The following is a 16,637-nucleotide window of genomic DNA, read 5'->3' as shown; positions in this document are numbered from 1 at the left end:
CAGAAGCATCTCCTCTATGAGGAAAGGCTGAGAGTGCTGGGACTCTTCATCCTGGAGAAGGCTCAGGGAGGACCTTGTCAATGTCTATAAATACCTGTACGGAAGTTGCAAAGAAGATGGAGCCAGGATCTTTTCAGTGGTGCCCAGCAACAGGACCAGAGGCAACGGTTACACGCAGGAGGTTCCCTCTGAACACCAGGAAACACTTCACTACTGTGAGGGTGACTGAGAACCGGTCCAGCTGCCCAGAGAGGTTGGGGAGTCTCCATCCTTGGAGATAGTCAGAAGCCATCTGGAGATGGCTTGGGCTGCTGGCACCGAGCACGCTGCTTGAGCAGGGGGAGTTGGACCAGATGACCTCCAGAGTCCTTTCCATCCTCAACCATTCTGTGATTCTCTGAAAGCGAAGAAAGTGGTATGTTTGAAAAGGTACACAGGAAGCACCTGTTAATATGCTGATCCCGGGAAAACAGGAGCATGAAGAACATTTCAAACTAGGGGATATCAGGTTGCCAAAGGATCGGTGCCCTAGAAGTTGGGCCGGTGAGAGCAGGCTAGCCAGGGGGCCACAGAGCAGTAGAGGAAAGAGGCAGACAGCCACAGAGGAGGACACACAGGCTGCTTTTGGGTTAGCTGTCATCAAATCACGAACCCTGCACACAGATGGGAGTGGTATAGCTCGGTCCACTCTGGCTCAAGGGGTAGCTTCTTATGGAAGCAGGCTCACCTACTCGTATATCTGACCCTTTTCCACGTTGCCCCAAGCTCCCAAGAGCCCAGAGAAACTTCTAGCAGCTCTCCGCCTCCTTCACCTGTCTGTACCTAACGATGGCTGGAGGCTGGGAGGCGAGATGAACTCGCCTCTCCCCCAGGCAGGGGAACAGGGGCATCCCTAGCCTCCCCCTGGGCCTTGCCCAGAGCAAGCGATGCTCAGCAGGTTGCTGCTTACATCATCCAGCCAGCGGTTGCCACGGTAACCGCGCTTACGGATGAAGGATACAAGGTTCCTGGGGTAACGGGACGACTGCCAACTGCCTGGGTCTTGTCTCTATTGCACGGCAGGAAAGGACAATTGCAGTTTTCTGAAGGTGAGAAAATAAATACCCTTCCCTACACTACACCAAGCTGGGCTTCCCATCCGCTCCGCCCTCCCACGCGCTGCTCCACTCTCCACAGCCCTGTGCTCCCTGGCAACTGCACTGCTTCCTTGAACACCCAACCCAAGAGGAAAAACTGCTTTAGACAAGAAGAAATCAGCTACCCGGGCAGGAGCCATCACTTTTTTTCAGTTTCAACAGCAGATGTGCTCTGCAGCCCCACCAGACCCCCCCCAGAGGGAACCAAGGCCCAACCTCTGTGAGGTTCACAGACCCCTTAGTGTCAGTGGTAGAACAGATGTCCGAAGGGTTTGGATGGAGAACTCACCATCCCTCAGGGACCCTTCCAGACGAGTTTTCTAATAAGATGTGCTCATACTCACCTTCATTACGTGCAGGAGTTATAGTAGCAGAGGGAAATGACACAAAACCAAAGCCTGGCAGACCTGATAGACCCCTATAGTGCTGCTCTCATCCCCATTTGAAGCAAAAGCAGCCCTGTGGCTAGCGGCAGCACTTATCCCTCTGCTTCCATTGCTGGGGAGAAGAAACATTTACAGGACACACGTCACCCCTGCCTGGTGCCCTGAACTACATGGAGAACCAAGGGAAGGCCGGGTGAAGCCTATAAACCTATTTCCCTTCTGCTCCAAGTCCACTTCTGCTTCACAGCACAGCCCTCAGGGAAAGGTGGACCAAATCAAAAGAAGTTACACAGTCTTAAGAGATAGGGATCAGCCATCACCTCTGCTGAGCTCTGTTTTCAGCAGCAGCCACGTGAAAATCTACTCTGCAGGCTCACCATTTGGGATCTAAAGGACGAACTCCAAAGTCCCTTTGGAGAGGGCCCAAACACAGCTGTAACGCTCTGATTAGCTCCTGGTTCCCCTTCTGTTTCCCGGTGTGCCAGCCTGGGAGACCACAGCCTCCAGCCCCCCCGTCTGCTGGCTGGGGAGCCGGAAAGGACAGAGCAAACGAGACAGAGAGCACGAGAAGCCTTCAGCCTCAAAGCACCCTAGAAAAAAAAGGGCCCTCTCCTGGGGATGCTCTTGCTGCGCACCACCTCTTCTGTACACGCACAGGTAAACTTTGTCCTTGCAATTTGCAGCCATACTGAGCATTCCCAGCTGTGGCCCCAACAGCCCTCCCAGTTTCAGCCCGATACAAGAATAGAGTGCTCTGAAAAATAAACCGGGGTCTGGGTATCTCCAGTTAGGCAGCTGGAGTTAGCAGGCGCGTTGGGCCTCCATCTTGCTCTGCTTGAGGATACAAGTGTTTGTCAGATGCTCATTAAGGGGGTTCCACTCCTCTGGTTGTCTAGTTGGAGACAAGACAGACAAAAGGGAGAGACAGATACATACAGAGGGGGCTAATAAAGATGATGGGCAGTCTTCAGAGATTTCTTTGGATTTTCTTTTACTCTGAAGGGCTGTTTCCTGTTATTTTGGAGGAGTGTGGGGGGAAAGACACTTAGCACCTGAAATTATCCTAGGGCCAGTAAGTTGCATCAAATTCTGCCACATGAGCTGACACAGCACTAACTTACACTGAGATCAGTTATTGATGCTTGGTTACCATCAACAGCTGCTAAAGGGTTCAGACAGACCAAGGGAAGGGTTTGGCTCCTGCATGAGGGAGAAAGGCAAAGTACATTGAAGCGATTTGAAACTCTTCTTACCCAATTTGTTTTCTCCCTCCTCCTGGCTGGGACCACAGCCAAACCCAGGGAAAGGATGCAGGGCATGGCAAGGTACGGTCCGGTGAAGGTCACCTCCACGGGTATGGTGACATGCACCTCCCCTTCACTCAGAGCTTAGCGTAGTTGAGAAGGGTCACAGCAAAACCTTACCTGGGCAGTTCTCAACCCTCTGCAAGCTACAGGTGGGTGACGGAGATGGCACCTCACCCCGGCCCGAGCAGAGCTGGACACCGCCGCACAGGGGCCGTACGGATCGCTGGGGTTCACCTGGCTAGCAGCAGGCAGACTTTGGGTGCATCACAAGGAGCCACTGTTCCCCAGCAAGGAGTCATGTGAAATGCAAAGGCAGCTGGCAAAGATTGCATTGCTCCAGTCTGCCTGGCTGGACCCCACACCTCTGCCATAGCCCCACCAGCCACCTCCCTCCTTGACTCCAGTTCTGAGATCCCAGTAAGAGACAGCAGCAAACAGCAGCTCAAAGAGACTGTCCAGCCCTCTTGTCTACCCAGCAGCACCCCCTTGAGTGAGGAAAGGTCTTGCTATGTCCTCATCTTTGAGGGCTCAAAGATACCTAGGCCGTTTTCATCTTGATGGAACCACAAGTGAAAAAAGGAGGCCATTTCCAGCCTACGCTCACACTTTATTATATAGAGACACGGTGAGTGTAAGAACATCAACATGGGACATGGACAGTAAGGGAGGCCCAAAGGCACTGCCTCCTGTCCCCTTGGTGCAACCAGTCAGCATAGTTTATACAAATAATACAATATTTTAACAATAAATAAGTTTGATAAATAAGATCAAGAAATTAAAAAAAAAAATGTAGAAAGCAGCAAGGAATGACTTTGAGGGCTGTGACACATTCACAGCAGTGACAACACCACCACGTCACCTGCACACCAGCAGTTGGAGCACAGATCCCCCCACCCCATCAGCCCTTTTCTCTCACCGTACTCTAACAAAATCCAACCGAGGAGGGTGAACCAGGGCGAGTTGTACAACCGCTGTTGTGCGGTCGTGGTCACGGAGCCCTCTCTCCTTCACAAGCCCCTTTTAGAAAAGGTGCTTGAAAACAAGGTACAACCGCAGACCCGCTGTGTGCAGTCACAGTTTGTCTGTTTGGCACGAAAAACCACCCTCAAACCAGTCTCTTCCCTTTCTATAGTCCTTCAGATGGACACAGTCCACACACGGACACTCATTATTAGCTGAGTTGGGGCAGAGGGTGGTGAGGGAAACATCTCTAAGGAACAGGGGAGAGAAGAGATGAGGCAGTGCTCCCTTTCACTCATGGGAGGCAGAGATGCTCTCATTCATCACTCCCGAGCTGCCGCACACTCCTTCCACACGCCCTGGCACTGATGGAGACCGGGTGGGTGACAATGCCAGCCAGTCCCCTGGCAAGGAGGGGGTTACCACAAGGACTGCAGGGATGCAGCTCAGAAGTTGAGAGTTATGCAAGTGAAGGGACAGCAGTAAAAGGCCGCCACTGGTTATCTACAAGAAAAAGAAGGCGACAGCCAGTCCCTAACCCTTGCAGGCGAAGGGGCCACACAGACACTGATCTGACCCCCTCAAGGCCTCCAGCTCTCTCCCAGAGATGCTGGCCGCTGGCAGCTCTGTCCGTCACGGATAGCTCTCAGCAGAAAGGAGACACCTCGAACCCTGCACCCTCCCAACAACCCTCTCCTATTTTGCCCCCAGAGAAGGGCGTTGGAATGTGAAGAAGCCAGGAACTGAGGGAACAGGGCAGTGAAAGAGAAATGGGAACAGATGGGAGATCTGGGATGGGGGGAACCTGACCCCTCTGCCCTCACACGTACAGACTGCTACTCATCCAGGCCCGGTATCAAGTCTGCAATGCTGTCCACGTAGTAATTGGGCACCAGATCCTTGGCAGCGGCGCTGTCGCTGGCCATGTAGGCCTGCGCCTCTTCCAGGCGGGAGACACCCGTCAGGGTGAGGATGGTGGAGAGGCCGCAGTTCTTGCCGAAGAGGATATCTGTCTCCAGACGGTCTCCCACCATGAGGGTGCGGGACGGGTCCACGCCGAAACGCTCCACGATGCAGTCGAACATGTACGTGTTGGGTTTCCCCACCACCAGCGCCTTGCGGCCTGAAGCGGTTTCCACGGCGGCTGTGAGGCTGCCAGTCCCTGGAGGGGGTGGGGAAGAAAAAGAAGTAGCCACGGGCTAGCGGGCAGGGGTCCCGCCACAGGGGGATGAGCAAGCGGTGAGGGGGGTGGCAGGGGAGGGAGGGGGTGGGGATGAGCAACACGGCTTCGGGAGCCGGCAGGGAGGCTGCCCGTCTGGATGCTCAGGGAACCGCCTCGCCCGGGATGGCGATCCCCAACCGAGACCAACCCCGCCACCGGCAACTGCAGCGAGGGAGGGGAGCGGGGGGGGGGGCTCACCGGGGGTGCGCTGGCCGTCGCTGAGCGGGTGCCAGGGGTCGGGGTCGGTGGCCACCAGGAGGCATTGCGGGTCGCGGAGGTAGCCGCACGCCTGCGCCAGCTTGGCGAAGGTGAACTGGTCGTCGTAGCCCACCAGGACGGCCCGCACCGGCTCGGCGGCCGGCGGCTCGCCCTCCCCCGCCAGGCGCAGGCCGGCGTCCCGCACCTCGCCGCGCAGCCCCTCGCCGCCCAGCACGAAGACGCGGGCGCTGCCGTTCCCGCCGCCGCCGCCGCCGCCGCCGCCGAGGAGGCGCTGGCGGAGGAAGAGCGCGGAGCAGAGCGCGGAGCTGAAGACGTGCTCGGCGCGGACGCCGCGGAAGCCGAGGCGGCTGAAGCGCCGCTCCAGCTCGGCCACGGAGCGGCGGCTGTTGTTGCTGACGAAGAGGGCGGCCTTGCCGCTGCGCCGCAGCCGCTCCAGCAGCTCGGGGGCACCGGGGACGGCGCGCTCGCCCGCCCAAAGGACGCCGTCGCAGTCGAAGAGCAGCCCCTGCGCCGGGCCCAGCACCTCCCGCAGCCCCGCGCCGCTCAGCCGCCGGCAGCTCGCCATGCCGCCGCCGCCGCCGCCACCGGGCGCCGCGCCCCGCCCCGCCAATCACCGCCCCCCCCTCCACCAATGGGACACTCACCTCCCGAAGCGACATCCACCCCGCCCTGTTGGCTGCTGAGGGAGGCGGGGCAAGAGCCGCAGCGCGCTTAGCCGATTGGCTGAAAGCCAGCCCGGGGGAAGGCGCGGCGGTAGGGTGCCCTCTGCCGGCCGGCGGGGCGTGTGGGCAGCGGAGCCGCCATTATCGTTCGCCCCCGTCCCTCGGCGGGCCCCGGGGGGGGGGAGCCGGTTGCCCTCCCGCCCTCCGGTGTTGGCGTCCCCGGGGATCTCCCTCTCCTCTCCCGCCTGCGGGGCGGGCGGTCGGTCTCCAGCACCTCGGGCTGCCCTGCTCGCACCTCCCTGCAACCGCGACGCCAGCTCTTTGCGTAACGTAGTTGCAAAATATATATATATATTTCTACTTATACGTATCTGCCAGTGTGCCCCTGGGGCAACACGTTTTGAGGCAAAATGCGACGGAAAGGGCTGGGATCGTGACTGCGTGCCCGCAAGCGGCCCCCCCACGGCGCCAGCCTGCCCACCGCCACCCCAAAATGGCAGGGGGTGCTTGGGGGCTGCCCTGCCTCCCCCCCCCCCCCGCCCTTCCAGCCCACCGGGCGCGGGAGGGCTCCCACCGGGACCTGGGTGGGTGGCTCGCCCGTGATCCTGGGCAGGGAGCCGGGTCCCTTAGGGGTGGCCGGGCCCCGTCAGGGCCACGGGGGCGCGGGGAGGAAGGCTCCGTGGAGCAAGGGGGGGGTGGCGGGCAGGGGGTTCCCGCGTGGAGGGAGCAAGGTGGAGGTGCTGGGGGACGGGGGGGGACGTGCCGCCTCTTGGGCCACCCCGGCGTTTCCGCAGGTGGATCCCGGCGGGGCCCTGCACCCCATCTCTCCAGCCCTGCGGTGCCCCCCGCCCTGCTCAGCTCTCCGCGGGCCGTCCCGCCGGCGGCGATGTGGCCAGGGGGCTCCTTCCTCCTTCGGGCAGCGGCTGCCCCCCGCCCGCGGCTCCCGGGGCGCAGCCCGGGGCAGCCGCCGCTTCGGCCTCGCTGCCGGGAGGCCTGGGGGACGTGGGGGCGTCTCGGCTGTGGCGGTGTGCCGGCTGCGGGGGGAGCGGCGGTGGGACGGAGGGGGCTCGGCTGGGCGCCCCGGCCATCCGGCGTGGCCGGGCTTTGGGGCTGACGGGGTGCTCGGGGGCCGTGCCCCGGGGCTGGGCCACGGGCGGCGGCGGCATCGTGGGGCGGGCGAGGGCTGGGCGCTTGCCTGGAAAGAAAACTGGTGTGGGCTGGGGGTCCCCTCCGCTGGGGTCTCTCCCCCGGGGGCAGGAGGGGCTGCAGTGCCGGCTTGTGGGTCGGGCAGGGGGCTGCAGGCAGGCTGACAGACAAACCGCCCCTTGTCCGGCTCCCATACGGGAGACCCAAGCGCACACCGGCTTTGGAGGGCTCTTCTCACCCACTTCCCAAGAGGTCGTGAGCCTCGCACCTCTTTACAGAGGGGATGTTCGACCCAACACACTGGAGGATCTACCACGTCCATCCCCACAGTCCCACTGCGTCTGGGGCTGGAGCACGCAATGAAGGGCTGGGTCCTGGCCATGCTGCCCCGGCCAGAGGTTCTTCCTCTCATTTGGTGGCAGGGTCCCTTTCGTGCACCCTTTGATGCGGGGAACGGCAGGACGAAGGCAAACCAGAGGAGGTGACACTGAGGGGTGTCGTTCCCCAATCACTTGTGCCGTCTGGGGCACCCTAACCTTTTCGGGTGGTGTCGTCAGTCGTCGTTGGAGCCGGTGGCCCCGCAGCTTCGGGGGATGGTGTGGTCACCGTTGGGGATGCCGGCGGGGGCCTGGCCTCGGGCTCCCTTGAGCTGCTGCACAGAGAATGGGGCAGGTCACGCTTCGGCTGTGCATGGCGGTCCTGGCCACGGGGCCGAGGCGTCCACCCGCGAGGGTACAGCCCCTGGCGTGGGGTGGGGTGTAGGGGAGGACACGGGGAAGGCTGGGACAGCCAGAGCCCCCAGCTCCCACCAGACTTACGCCTCTCCTTCCAAGAGAGTGGGGCTGCTGGCCGGAGGGGTCTCGGGGGTCAGCTCTTCCACTGGGGCAGCCTCGCCACCTTCGCTGTTCATGGGTGGCGTGAACATGCCCGAGATGTTGAAATCTACCTCTGGGTGGAGAAAAAGGAGGAGACCCCATGAGGAAGTGCTTGCTGCCCAGAGCTTCTCCTGATGACCCCACAGCGGCGAACTGGAGCAACCCCCCCCCACTTCCCTCCTCCCGGGGGTGGAGAAATGTCCCTTTCCTTTCCTTCCCCCTTCACCCTGGGCTGCGGATCCCGCAAGCGAAGGCCCTGGCCCTACCTCCGGGAAAGATGCTGTCTGCATTCTGGATGAGGGCTTCCACCACACCCACCACCTGGATGGAGCAGACTGAGGCCAAGTCCAGTTGCATGGGGTCTCTGAGAGACAGGGGTAGAGGAGGCATCAGAAAAGAGGTTTTGGGTCATTAACCCTTCTGGTGTTCAATCCAAAGGGGGCAGAGCCTGAAGGGGAGACAGTCCAGCCAAGGAGGATGGTAGGGCAGGAGGTGGGCCTTGTTCTCTGTCCTGGAAACCCTGGTTTGGTTTTGGAGGCCAATAGTGTTGGAGGCCATCCATGTCACAAGTGCTCTGGGTCTCAGCCCCCTCCTCTGCCTTTTTGCAGAGTGGCTAAGAGGACATGTGCTTGGCAAAGGGACGTGCCACTCGGGGACCGCGGGGACGAGGGACAGGACTTGAGGATGGAAGAGGTGCAGGTGCTTTAGACCAGCGTGAAGGCTGCTGGCTCAGCCTTTCCCATGGCGTTTGTGTTTGGGGCACCCCAGCCGGGGCTGGGGAGCTGCCTCCCCACCCCTCCGAGCCAGACCTTACCCTGTGCTCTGCTGTGACCACAGCAGGTTGGGGCCCAGCACGATGGCGATGTTGCTGGGGGTCATTTTATTTACCTCCTGGTGTTCGGCCAGCTTGGCTAAAAACTTGATTAGATACCTGCGGGGTGAAAGGGATCGGTAAATACGGATTTGGGGAGGGAATGGCTGCCCCCCAGTGATTTCTTGGGACCGAAGAAGCCCTGTCCCTGCAAAACACCTCAGATTGTTGTAGCTCTCCTGGGGCAGGCGGCTGCAGGTGTCTCGCAGGCTCTGTATGCGGCTGTCCGTGTCCTTTAAGCTGCGAGAGAGAAGAAGGAGCAGAGAGCTCAGCCCACTCTCTACGGCAGAGAAGGACACTGTGCAAGGCAGAACGGCCAGTGTCGGCCGCCCTGCACATGCCATAGCCCTGGGGACGGAGATGCCCTGCTGCTGCCTTTACTGGGCAGCTAAGGCAGGCATCCGCAGAGGACAAAATTGTACCCCGAAGGCTCAGAGGGATTTAATATGATACGAATATAGCTTGTGGTTGGGCCTGGGGGCGAGCACCGCCTTGCCATGAGCAGCCATCCTATTTCACTGTGACTATGGGCATCACTGGCACTGAGCCGGTCCCTTCAGAAAGATGCTCTCCCCCTTTCCCCAGGGTTTTTGCTACGCCTCCTCCGCCACCCCTTCCATTCTGAAAGCAAGGGGCCAAACCGGGTGGGCCGGTGAGGTGGGGCTCACACCACTGAGGCCAAGTGGGTCTTCACAAACTAAGGTCTTATAATCAAAAAGGCTGCATCCTTCCCGCTTGCCCTGCCGTGGTTTTTATCGCTTTTCCTCTGAGATTTGGGGCCTTCTGGATTTCTGCCGAGCATGGGACAGACCAAGTGCTGCTTTCTTATCTCCCCACATGGCAAACGAGGCCAAGCAGCCCTGCTCTGAGCGCCGGGAGGGATGAAGGGGGGTGACTGGGGGCTTTTTGAGCCCCGCTAGGCTTTTCTGCCCCAATGCCCGGACTCACCTGGCCACTTTGACCCATTCGTTGTAGAGCTCAAAGGTCATCAAAGGCTGGGGCAGCTCCCGCAGGTAGGATTTCAGTGCACCTGGGAGGGGAGGGGGAGCGGAGGGAGTGATGGCAGCTGGGGGCCGGCAGGGACTGCCCAATTGTGTCCCCCAGTCCTGCCTTGCCGGCACCCACCGGCCACGGCGTGGGGGTCCGAGTAAAACTGCTCCAGGGAGTTGGAGCTGCTGGCCAAGCTGCTCTTCAGCTTCCTCAGCACCGAGGCGCCTGCTGCCAGCCGGAAGAGTCCCTAGGGATGGGGAGAAGAGGGAAGGGATGTGGGGGGCTCCATTTTTGGGGGGGAGGGGGGAGGGTGTTGGGGGACTCAGGAGCACTGCCTACCTCCTCTCTCATGCCGGAGGCCAGCAGCATCATGACGCAGGCTTCAATGGGCAGCGCAATCTCCCGGCCCAAGCTCCTGAGGTGCGTCTCTAGGGGCACACCATAGTACCCCAGCACCGGGGTGCTTGCAGAGAAGGAGGGCTCTGGAAGAGGGAGATGAACGTCGGGAAGGACAGGGGCCACGCGGGCCATCCAGCGTCTAGCCGGGGTGACATTTCTCTCCGAGCCAAGCCTGGCTGGGCAGAGGCAGGCAGGGCAGGCAGCATCCCCAGCCTGCCTCAGGCTGCAGTCCCTGGCCCACCAGCCTGATGTGGGAGACAGCGGCAGGCGCAGGGGGGGAAAAACCCCATCTCTCCCAGCCTCACCAGCCGCACTCGCATCCCCCTGCCTTGGCCTGGGTACCTGTCTGACTGCGGCTTTCCTTCAGCTCCGCCAGAGCCGAGTCCAGCGATCCCAGGGACTGCCGGTGGTACTGGGCTTGGATTTCCAGCAGCTGTCGGACAGGGGACAGACAAACGGCTCTCAGTTTGGCACCAGCCCCTCTCGGAGAGATCCCTATCCCCAGGATGTTGCGCCCACATGGAGCTGCAAGGGGAATCCCCTGGGGTCCGTGGGACTGTGGATATAGTGAGGGGTAGCAGGCAAATTAGAGAGGGGGGATCACTGAGACGAGCCATTCTGTTTGAAGTTTGTGCTGGTGGTGGCATTAACCCACAGTGCACGGAGCAGGGCCAGCTTTGGGCATCTGCTGGTGCCTGGGGCTGTCCCTTGCCCTGGCTGGTGGGCTCGGTGCAGATGGGGACGAGGCCAGGCTCACAGGTACCCCAGGAGACATTCAGACACGGAGGAGGAATGCAAGAGAGGACTTACTCTGATGAAGTAGCTGGCGTAGCTGTCCTCTTTGGTAGAGAAGTGGTAGAGGTCAGCCATGTACTCGTCCTGGGAAGGGAGATACAGAGAAGAGCAACCTTCCACCTCTTCTCTGGCACCCAAGGAAGCCTTCGCGAAGCCCCTCGTCCAGGCCGTGAGTTGCCCAGACAGGGTCTTTGGGGTGCGGTGGGGGAGGCAGGCTGGGACCGTGTGGGGAGATCCCTCCTCGCCCCCCCCGTCACTTGCATTCAGGTAGTGGCAGCAACCTGCCATACAACCAGGGTACCGGCCCAAGGGGCGCAGGGACAGGAGGTCCCTGTACCTCCAGCTCTGGTGGAGCCCACGGACTCTGCCAGACAAGTTGCGGGGCTTTTCAGAGAAACAGAGCAGAGGTGGGGAAAGCTAATGTGAAAGCCCCATGTCACCCAGCACAGACCCCAGCTCGCCTGGCTCCCAGCCCAAGGGGGACCCCATGAGCTCCCTGCTCAAGGCCCTGGACCCTCCTCTCTGCAGCAGCTTCTGCTTCATAATCCTTTACTCTTCTTCCCCAAACTTGGGGCGTCTTCCTGTCTCTGCTCCCCAAGGGACCTGTTTGCTGGCTGGCTGCATCTGTCTCGGCGTTAGGTCACCTCAGATGGAGCTGCTGGAGAGGAGCAAGTCTCTAGCCCCAGAGTTGCCCTGTGGGGTAGAGTGAGTGACCTTCTCACCTTGCACTGCTCCACCTTCCTCTTCACGTCTTCCTCCTCTTCCTTCAAGATCTCCAGTTTGTTGGCAGCAGAAGATGCCCCCGGGCCAGCACCAGCACCAGCACTGTTACTGGAGCTCTTGGCAGCTTGGTTCAGCCTTTGGGGTGGGAGAGCAGAGGGCTCGGTGCCAGGGAGATGGGGTGGGACGGGTGTGCAGAAGGGTTATGGGGACCACAGGGAGGACAGCAAGTCCTGGTACCGCCCTGTGGTGGTTCTCCTAGGTCAGTGCCTCTCACTTCTCTCACCCAGAAGACGCTGCCGCACCACGGGGCGCGATCTGGTCAAGTCAGGGAGCACTCAGCGAGGCTGACTGAAACACCCAGGGTCTGCAGGACCCTTCCCAAGCCCTGTTCCTGAGATGTCCCCTCCACTCCCTCCAGCCAAAGGGAGGTCAGTGTGGAAACAAGCCATCGGTGACCCTTAGCTGCCCTGCTCTCCCAGAGAAACCCGGCACAGCCTGGGCTATCCTGCAAGAGTCAGGGTGGGGTGATCTCGGTGGCGCCGAGCGGTGCTGGGGCACTTTGCTGCCTTTGGCAATGGCGCTGCCCTTCTCTCCTGTGCCGTGGAGCCAGCAGCTCAGCCCAGAGCGGGATGCACCTGCAGAGAGGGGCTGGCTGGGTGCACCCGAAGAGCTGTTGCCTCTTGGACTTCGCCCCCAGCCACTGGAAATTTCCTCCCCAGGGCAAGCATCTTCCTCTCTCCCCCGGCCTGGCTGGGGGCTGTGCCCCGTATGCCCTGGCTCCCCAGCCGCAGTGTGCCCCATACCGACTCTTGATTGTATTCCAGTCAGAAATCAACTTCTGGAGGGTCTTCTTGCGCTTCAGGATGATGGGAAGTTCCTCCTAAGGGAGAGAGAGGCCAGAGTGAATGGAGGAGGCTTGGGGACGGGGAAGGGGAGGTGGGATGGGAGAGTGGAGCTGGAAAGGTGGCCATGGCTACCTCGCTGAGCTTGTTGAGTGGCTGCAGAACGTTGTGCTCCAGGGCGATCTCAAACTCGGCCAGGATTTTGGCCAGCGAGCTCTGTATGCAGCAGCCCATCTCCAGGGCTTTCCTGCGTGGGGAACAGAGATGAGATGACTGAGGGCTGGAGCCATGCCACACTCTGACCCAACACCCCCCACCATACCCATACCCAGGTGGGACCCTGAGCCTGTCCCTGGCCCCCTCTGCAATTGGAGGCTGAAGGTGCTGGCTGTCCCCTGCCCCACTCCAACGCCAGCGTTTGCTCTGAGGACAAGGTTTGACAGCTCAGCTTGGCTGTGGGAGCCCCTGAGCCGAGTCAGTGGCTCTGCCAGGGTCTGGCATGGTTTGGGATCACCCCTGGCACTTTCTCCCACCGGCACTTACCCGAGGCTGGACTCTGTGTCCAGTTCCTTGAAGCTCTCAGCCATCGTTGTGGACAGAGCCATCAAGGGCAGCTTCTTCTGCACAGAGACAAGTATTCAGGAAAGGGATTGCTGAGCTGGCATGTGGCTGCTCCCTCCCTGTGAAGCATGCCACCATGGCACGAGAACAAGTGGCCAAATTCTGCACTGGGTCCCCACATCTTTCCCTGGCTCACCCAGTGCCATTGGCCCTGGGGCTCGAGGAAGGACCCTTTGGATGTCCCTTCAGCCAAAGCTAGGATCCAGTTAGCTAAACGAGGCACCAAGGCTCCACAGTTGGTTAAAAAACCTCCAGCCTTCTCTCAGATAGTCCCCTGTGGGGGACCGTGACACTGAAGGAAGCCCTCACCAAGACCAGCCCTGCCATGGCTTCTGATGCGTTGAGCAGTTTAATCACCAAAAATAATTAAGCCAAGTTGGAGCTTGTCAGGTTGTGAGTGGAGCCCACAAAATCGTGGGGGGGGGGCTAGGGGAAGTGCTGGGGGGGGGGATACACTGTTTGCTTCCCAGACAAGGGCTGGTGAGCACCTGCTGGGAAGAGGGTGGCAGGTTCAAACCGAGGAGGAAGAAGTGGTGGCACCACTGTGCCTGGCCGCCCTGTGGTGCTCCTCCCTGCAGGGCACCGTGGCTGCCAGGGGTTCACAGGGGTTTGGGAAGGGACATGGACAACAGGGCTTTGGAGGGTTAATCAATGCAAAGACGCTGTCTCTGTTTCAGGAGTGTCTCAAGTCGGTGATGGCTGAGAGGGTTGCTCTGCTCTGCTCTCCCCAGGCATGTGCTGGTGGCCGCTGCTGGAGATGGGACCTCGGCTGGGTGCAGCTTTGGGCCACCCTTCAGCAAAGCCTGCAAAGCAGGGGCTTGGCATCCCCTTTGCTGTCAGGGGACAGGGCTGCGGTGGGAGGACTCTACTCACCACTCGTTTGTCCATCTCGGAGCCACATTGTCCCTGCAGGCAGGCTTGGAGCCTCTTGGACACGCTGTGAGCTGCTCGCTTGGCCGGCTCGATCCTCTGCTCAATCTAGGGGCAGAAAAGTGGGACTGGGGGAAGCTCTTTTGCCAACCGTGGATGCCCCGAGGCCGTCTCCCCACCGCCCAGCTCTGGGTGTGGGTGGCCTGCCCGGAGCATCCCCAGTCCAGATGATGAAAAGGGAGCAACGTCTCCTAGTCAGGATTCATCCCTCCTTGAGCAGCTGGGGAAGCCCTTTGCCATGGCAGGAGCCTGCTATTCCCTTAATGCCATGATCCCAGAGTCACGGGCAGATCCCAGCCCCGTGACTTGGGTGTGCTGGCAGGGCAAATCGCAGGCAGGAGCGGGGCGGGTTCCTCCTACGCCCAGGTGCAAGCAGGCACACGCCTACGGGCCCAGCCTGCGCCTCACCTGCAGTAAATCTTCTGGCAGGAGCTCAGTTGCTTCTTGGGCTCTGAGGAGGAAGGAGAAAGAGCCATCAGCAGACGGGGGTGACCTCCACCCAGCCTCCTTGGGGAAGCAGGTCCTTCTGCATCCCAGCTGCCTCTCTTTGGGCTCCGGGGAGCAGGAGATGCTGGCTGTGGCCTGGGCAGTCGTACACAAGGCTATGGGCAGAATGAGCCCGGCGGGGGGGATGAGAACAGCAGGAGGAGGGCAAAGCAGCCAACCTTGCTGGCTGGTGGACACCCCATCAGGCAGGGTTTCCAGTTCAGAGCACCACAGTCCAAATGTCCAGAGGTAGCCTGTTTTTTTTGGGAGACAGGGTGCCCAGTGGGGCCACGGCAGGAGTGGGGTGTTTGCTGGTGAAACCTTCTACCCCTGACTGTCCGCTTCTCCACTGAAGGCAAATCCAGGGCATTGCTGTTGGAGCCTGGCACACGTCTTTGCAGATCAGAAGAGCCACTGGTGCTGGAGCAAGGGTATCTTTGTGTTCAAGATAGTGACTGAGACCAACACCAGCCCCTCCAGAAACGCCTACATGAAACCAGCTTTCTGCTCGGTTTTGTAGCAGGTATTAGGAGCAAATCTGTCAAACGAAACTTCTGGTTTGCAGCAAATTCTGCTCAAAGCCAAATTCAAAACCCACCAGCCGCCATCACCACCAAATCTCCCTGATGCCTCCCATAGAGGAAACCTTGCTTCATGGCCCGCTGCCATTGCTACACCCCAGGAACCCTGTCTGCTTTCCCTCTGCTGCTGCTGCTTTTTCCCCTAGTTCATGTTTCTCTCTTTTCACTGCCCGCCAGAGACAATGTGGGATGAGGATGTGGAGCTGCAGGAAACGGGGGGTGGCTTGGTTGAAGGCAAGCAAAATCACGTGAGATTGCAGCCCGTGGAGCAGAGGCTCTGCAGTGGGTGAAGAGCTCGCTCTCGGACTGCACAAGCTGCTTGAGACCTCCTGCCTGCCTGGCCTTAAACAAAAGGGAGGTGCATCCGACATGGGGATGAGACATCTTGAGGGAGGAGGGATGGGAAAGGGGATCATGCTCCCCTCCAGGAAACGCAAGAACAGCAAAAGGCCACCGGGCTGTAGGACCTGCTTCCCCGCGGCTGCTCTGCTGGGCTGGCTGAAGGATCTCGGTGGTCCAGGGGACACAGTCGGTCCCACTCAGCCTCCCGGTGCTGGGGAACCCGTGGAGGTGGCTGTAGGAAAGAGGGAGTGAGGGGGCTGGGAAGGGAGGGCCCAGCCCTGTAATTTCAGTTCTGGGTTTTGCAAGGGGAGAGCTTTGGAAAGCCAAAGAGAAAAATAAGGAAGCGGCAGAGGTAGGATGGGGCCAGAGGGATTTGTCTGAAGCTGTACGTCCTCCATGGGTGCTCTGAGGATCCCTGGTCCTTTCCTTGAAGGGCATCCCAGGACACCCACGCTGGTGGGCTGGCTAGAGCTGTGCAGGGCATCTGGCTCCCACGGGGCACCTCGGGCTCAGCAGGGAGAGCAGGTCCCAGCTCCTAAGACCTTCCTGGGCACCACACAGCCAGGGACATGTGGCTGGAAGGTCCCTCCCCATTTCCCTCACATGCAGGGGGAGCCAAGCTTGGGAAAGGCCCGTTTCCAGGTGGATGCAGCATTTATGGGCCCCGGAGGAGGTAGCCAGGCTTGGGGATCATGTCCCTGCTGAGCAGCACCAGTGCAGCCTTCCTGCTGCCCCGCGGGCACCGGGGAGCCAGGGAGCCACAGCCTCTCAGCTTCTGCTGAGGATGCTCTAAACCCAGGGTCCTCCCCCGCTTTTCCCTGGCTGCTGGCCCTGGGATGTCAGTCCAGTCCCAGCACAAACCTGCCAGCACCCGCATCCCGCTCCCTCACAGCCCTCCAGCACAGGTAGTGGAGAAATCCTTACCGGCTGGTGATGTTGGGATGGGACAGCTGCTGCCGCATCCGATGGAACTGCCTCTTCATCATCTTGAGAGCCGGGAGGAGACCACGAGAGCTGCTCCACTCAGCTGTACCTGCTCAGCACCTCTCGGTGACACTTGGCATCGGATGCTGGCGGCCCCTTGGCTCCCCGGAGCCTCTCTGCCCCTTGCTTTTCCCTGAGGACCTCTCCCTCCTTCCCTCGT

General features: G+C 60.4%; 2 protein-coding genes across 2 annotated transcripts; both read right to left on the bottom strand.

The window, feature by feature from the left end:
• Nucleotides 1-3,415: 3,415 nt before the first annotated feature.
• On the bottom strand, nucleotides 3,416-5,840 carry LOC116959142 (pyridoxal phosphatase). The gene is made up of 2 exons (XM_042793249.1): nucleotides 5,210-5,840; nucleotides 3,416-4,951 (listed from the first exon to the last, which is right to left on the bottom strand). Exons 1-2 carry the CDS (start codon nucleotides 5,793-5,795, stop codon nucleotides 4,626-4,628), a joined length of 912 nt encoding a protein of 303 aa, XP_042649183.1. The 5' UTR covers nucleotides 5,796-5,840; the 3' UTR covers nucleotides 3,416-4,625.
• A 382-nt stretch (nucleotides 5,841-6,222) lies between these two features.
• SH3BP1 (SH3 domain binding protein 1) lies at nucleotides 6,223-16,637 on the bottom strand. Its single transcript, XM_032996741.2, has 18 exons — nucleotides 16,418-16,637; nucleotides 14,493-14,535; nucleotides 14,028-14,132; nucleotides 13,077-13,153; nucleotides 12,669-12,780; nucleotides 12,495-12,571; nucleotides 11,691-11,826; nucleotides 10,984-11,052; nucleotides 10,516-10,606; nucleotides 10,114-10,256; nucleotides 9,910-10,021; nucleotides 9,733-9,814; nucleotides 8,944-9,024; nucleotides 8,728-8,844; nucleotides 8,180-8,277; nucleotides 7,857-7,986; nucleotides 7,575-7,690; nucleotides 6,223-7,087 (listed from the first exon to the last, which is right to left on the bottom strand). Exons 1-18 carry the CDS (start codon nucleotides 16,477-16,479, stop codon nucleotides 6,747-6,749), a joined length of 1,992 nt encoding a protein of 663 aa, XP_032852632.2. The 5' UTR covers nucleotides 16,480-16,637; the 3' UTR covers nucleotides 6,223-6,746.

Source organism: Tyto alba, unplaced genomic scaffold, assembly GCF_018691265.1.
Source record: "Tyto alba isolate M040663 unplaced genomic scaffold, T.alba_DEE_v4.0 Super-Scaffold_2, whole genome shotgun sequence".
Taxonomy (NCBI): domain Eukaryota; kingdom Metazoa; phylum Chordata; class Aves; order Strigiformes; family Tytonidae; genus Tyto; species Tyto alba.
Note: the sequence above shows the minus strand (reverse complement) of the source record. Positions and strands in the feature narration are given on the sequence as shown.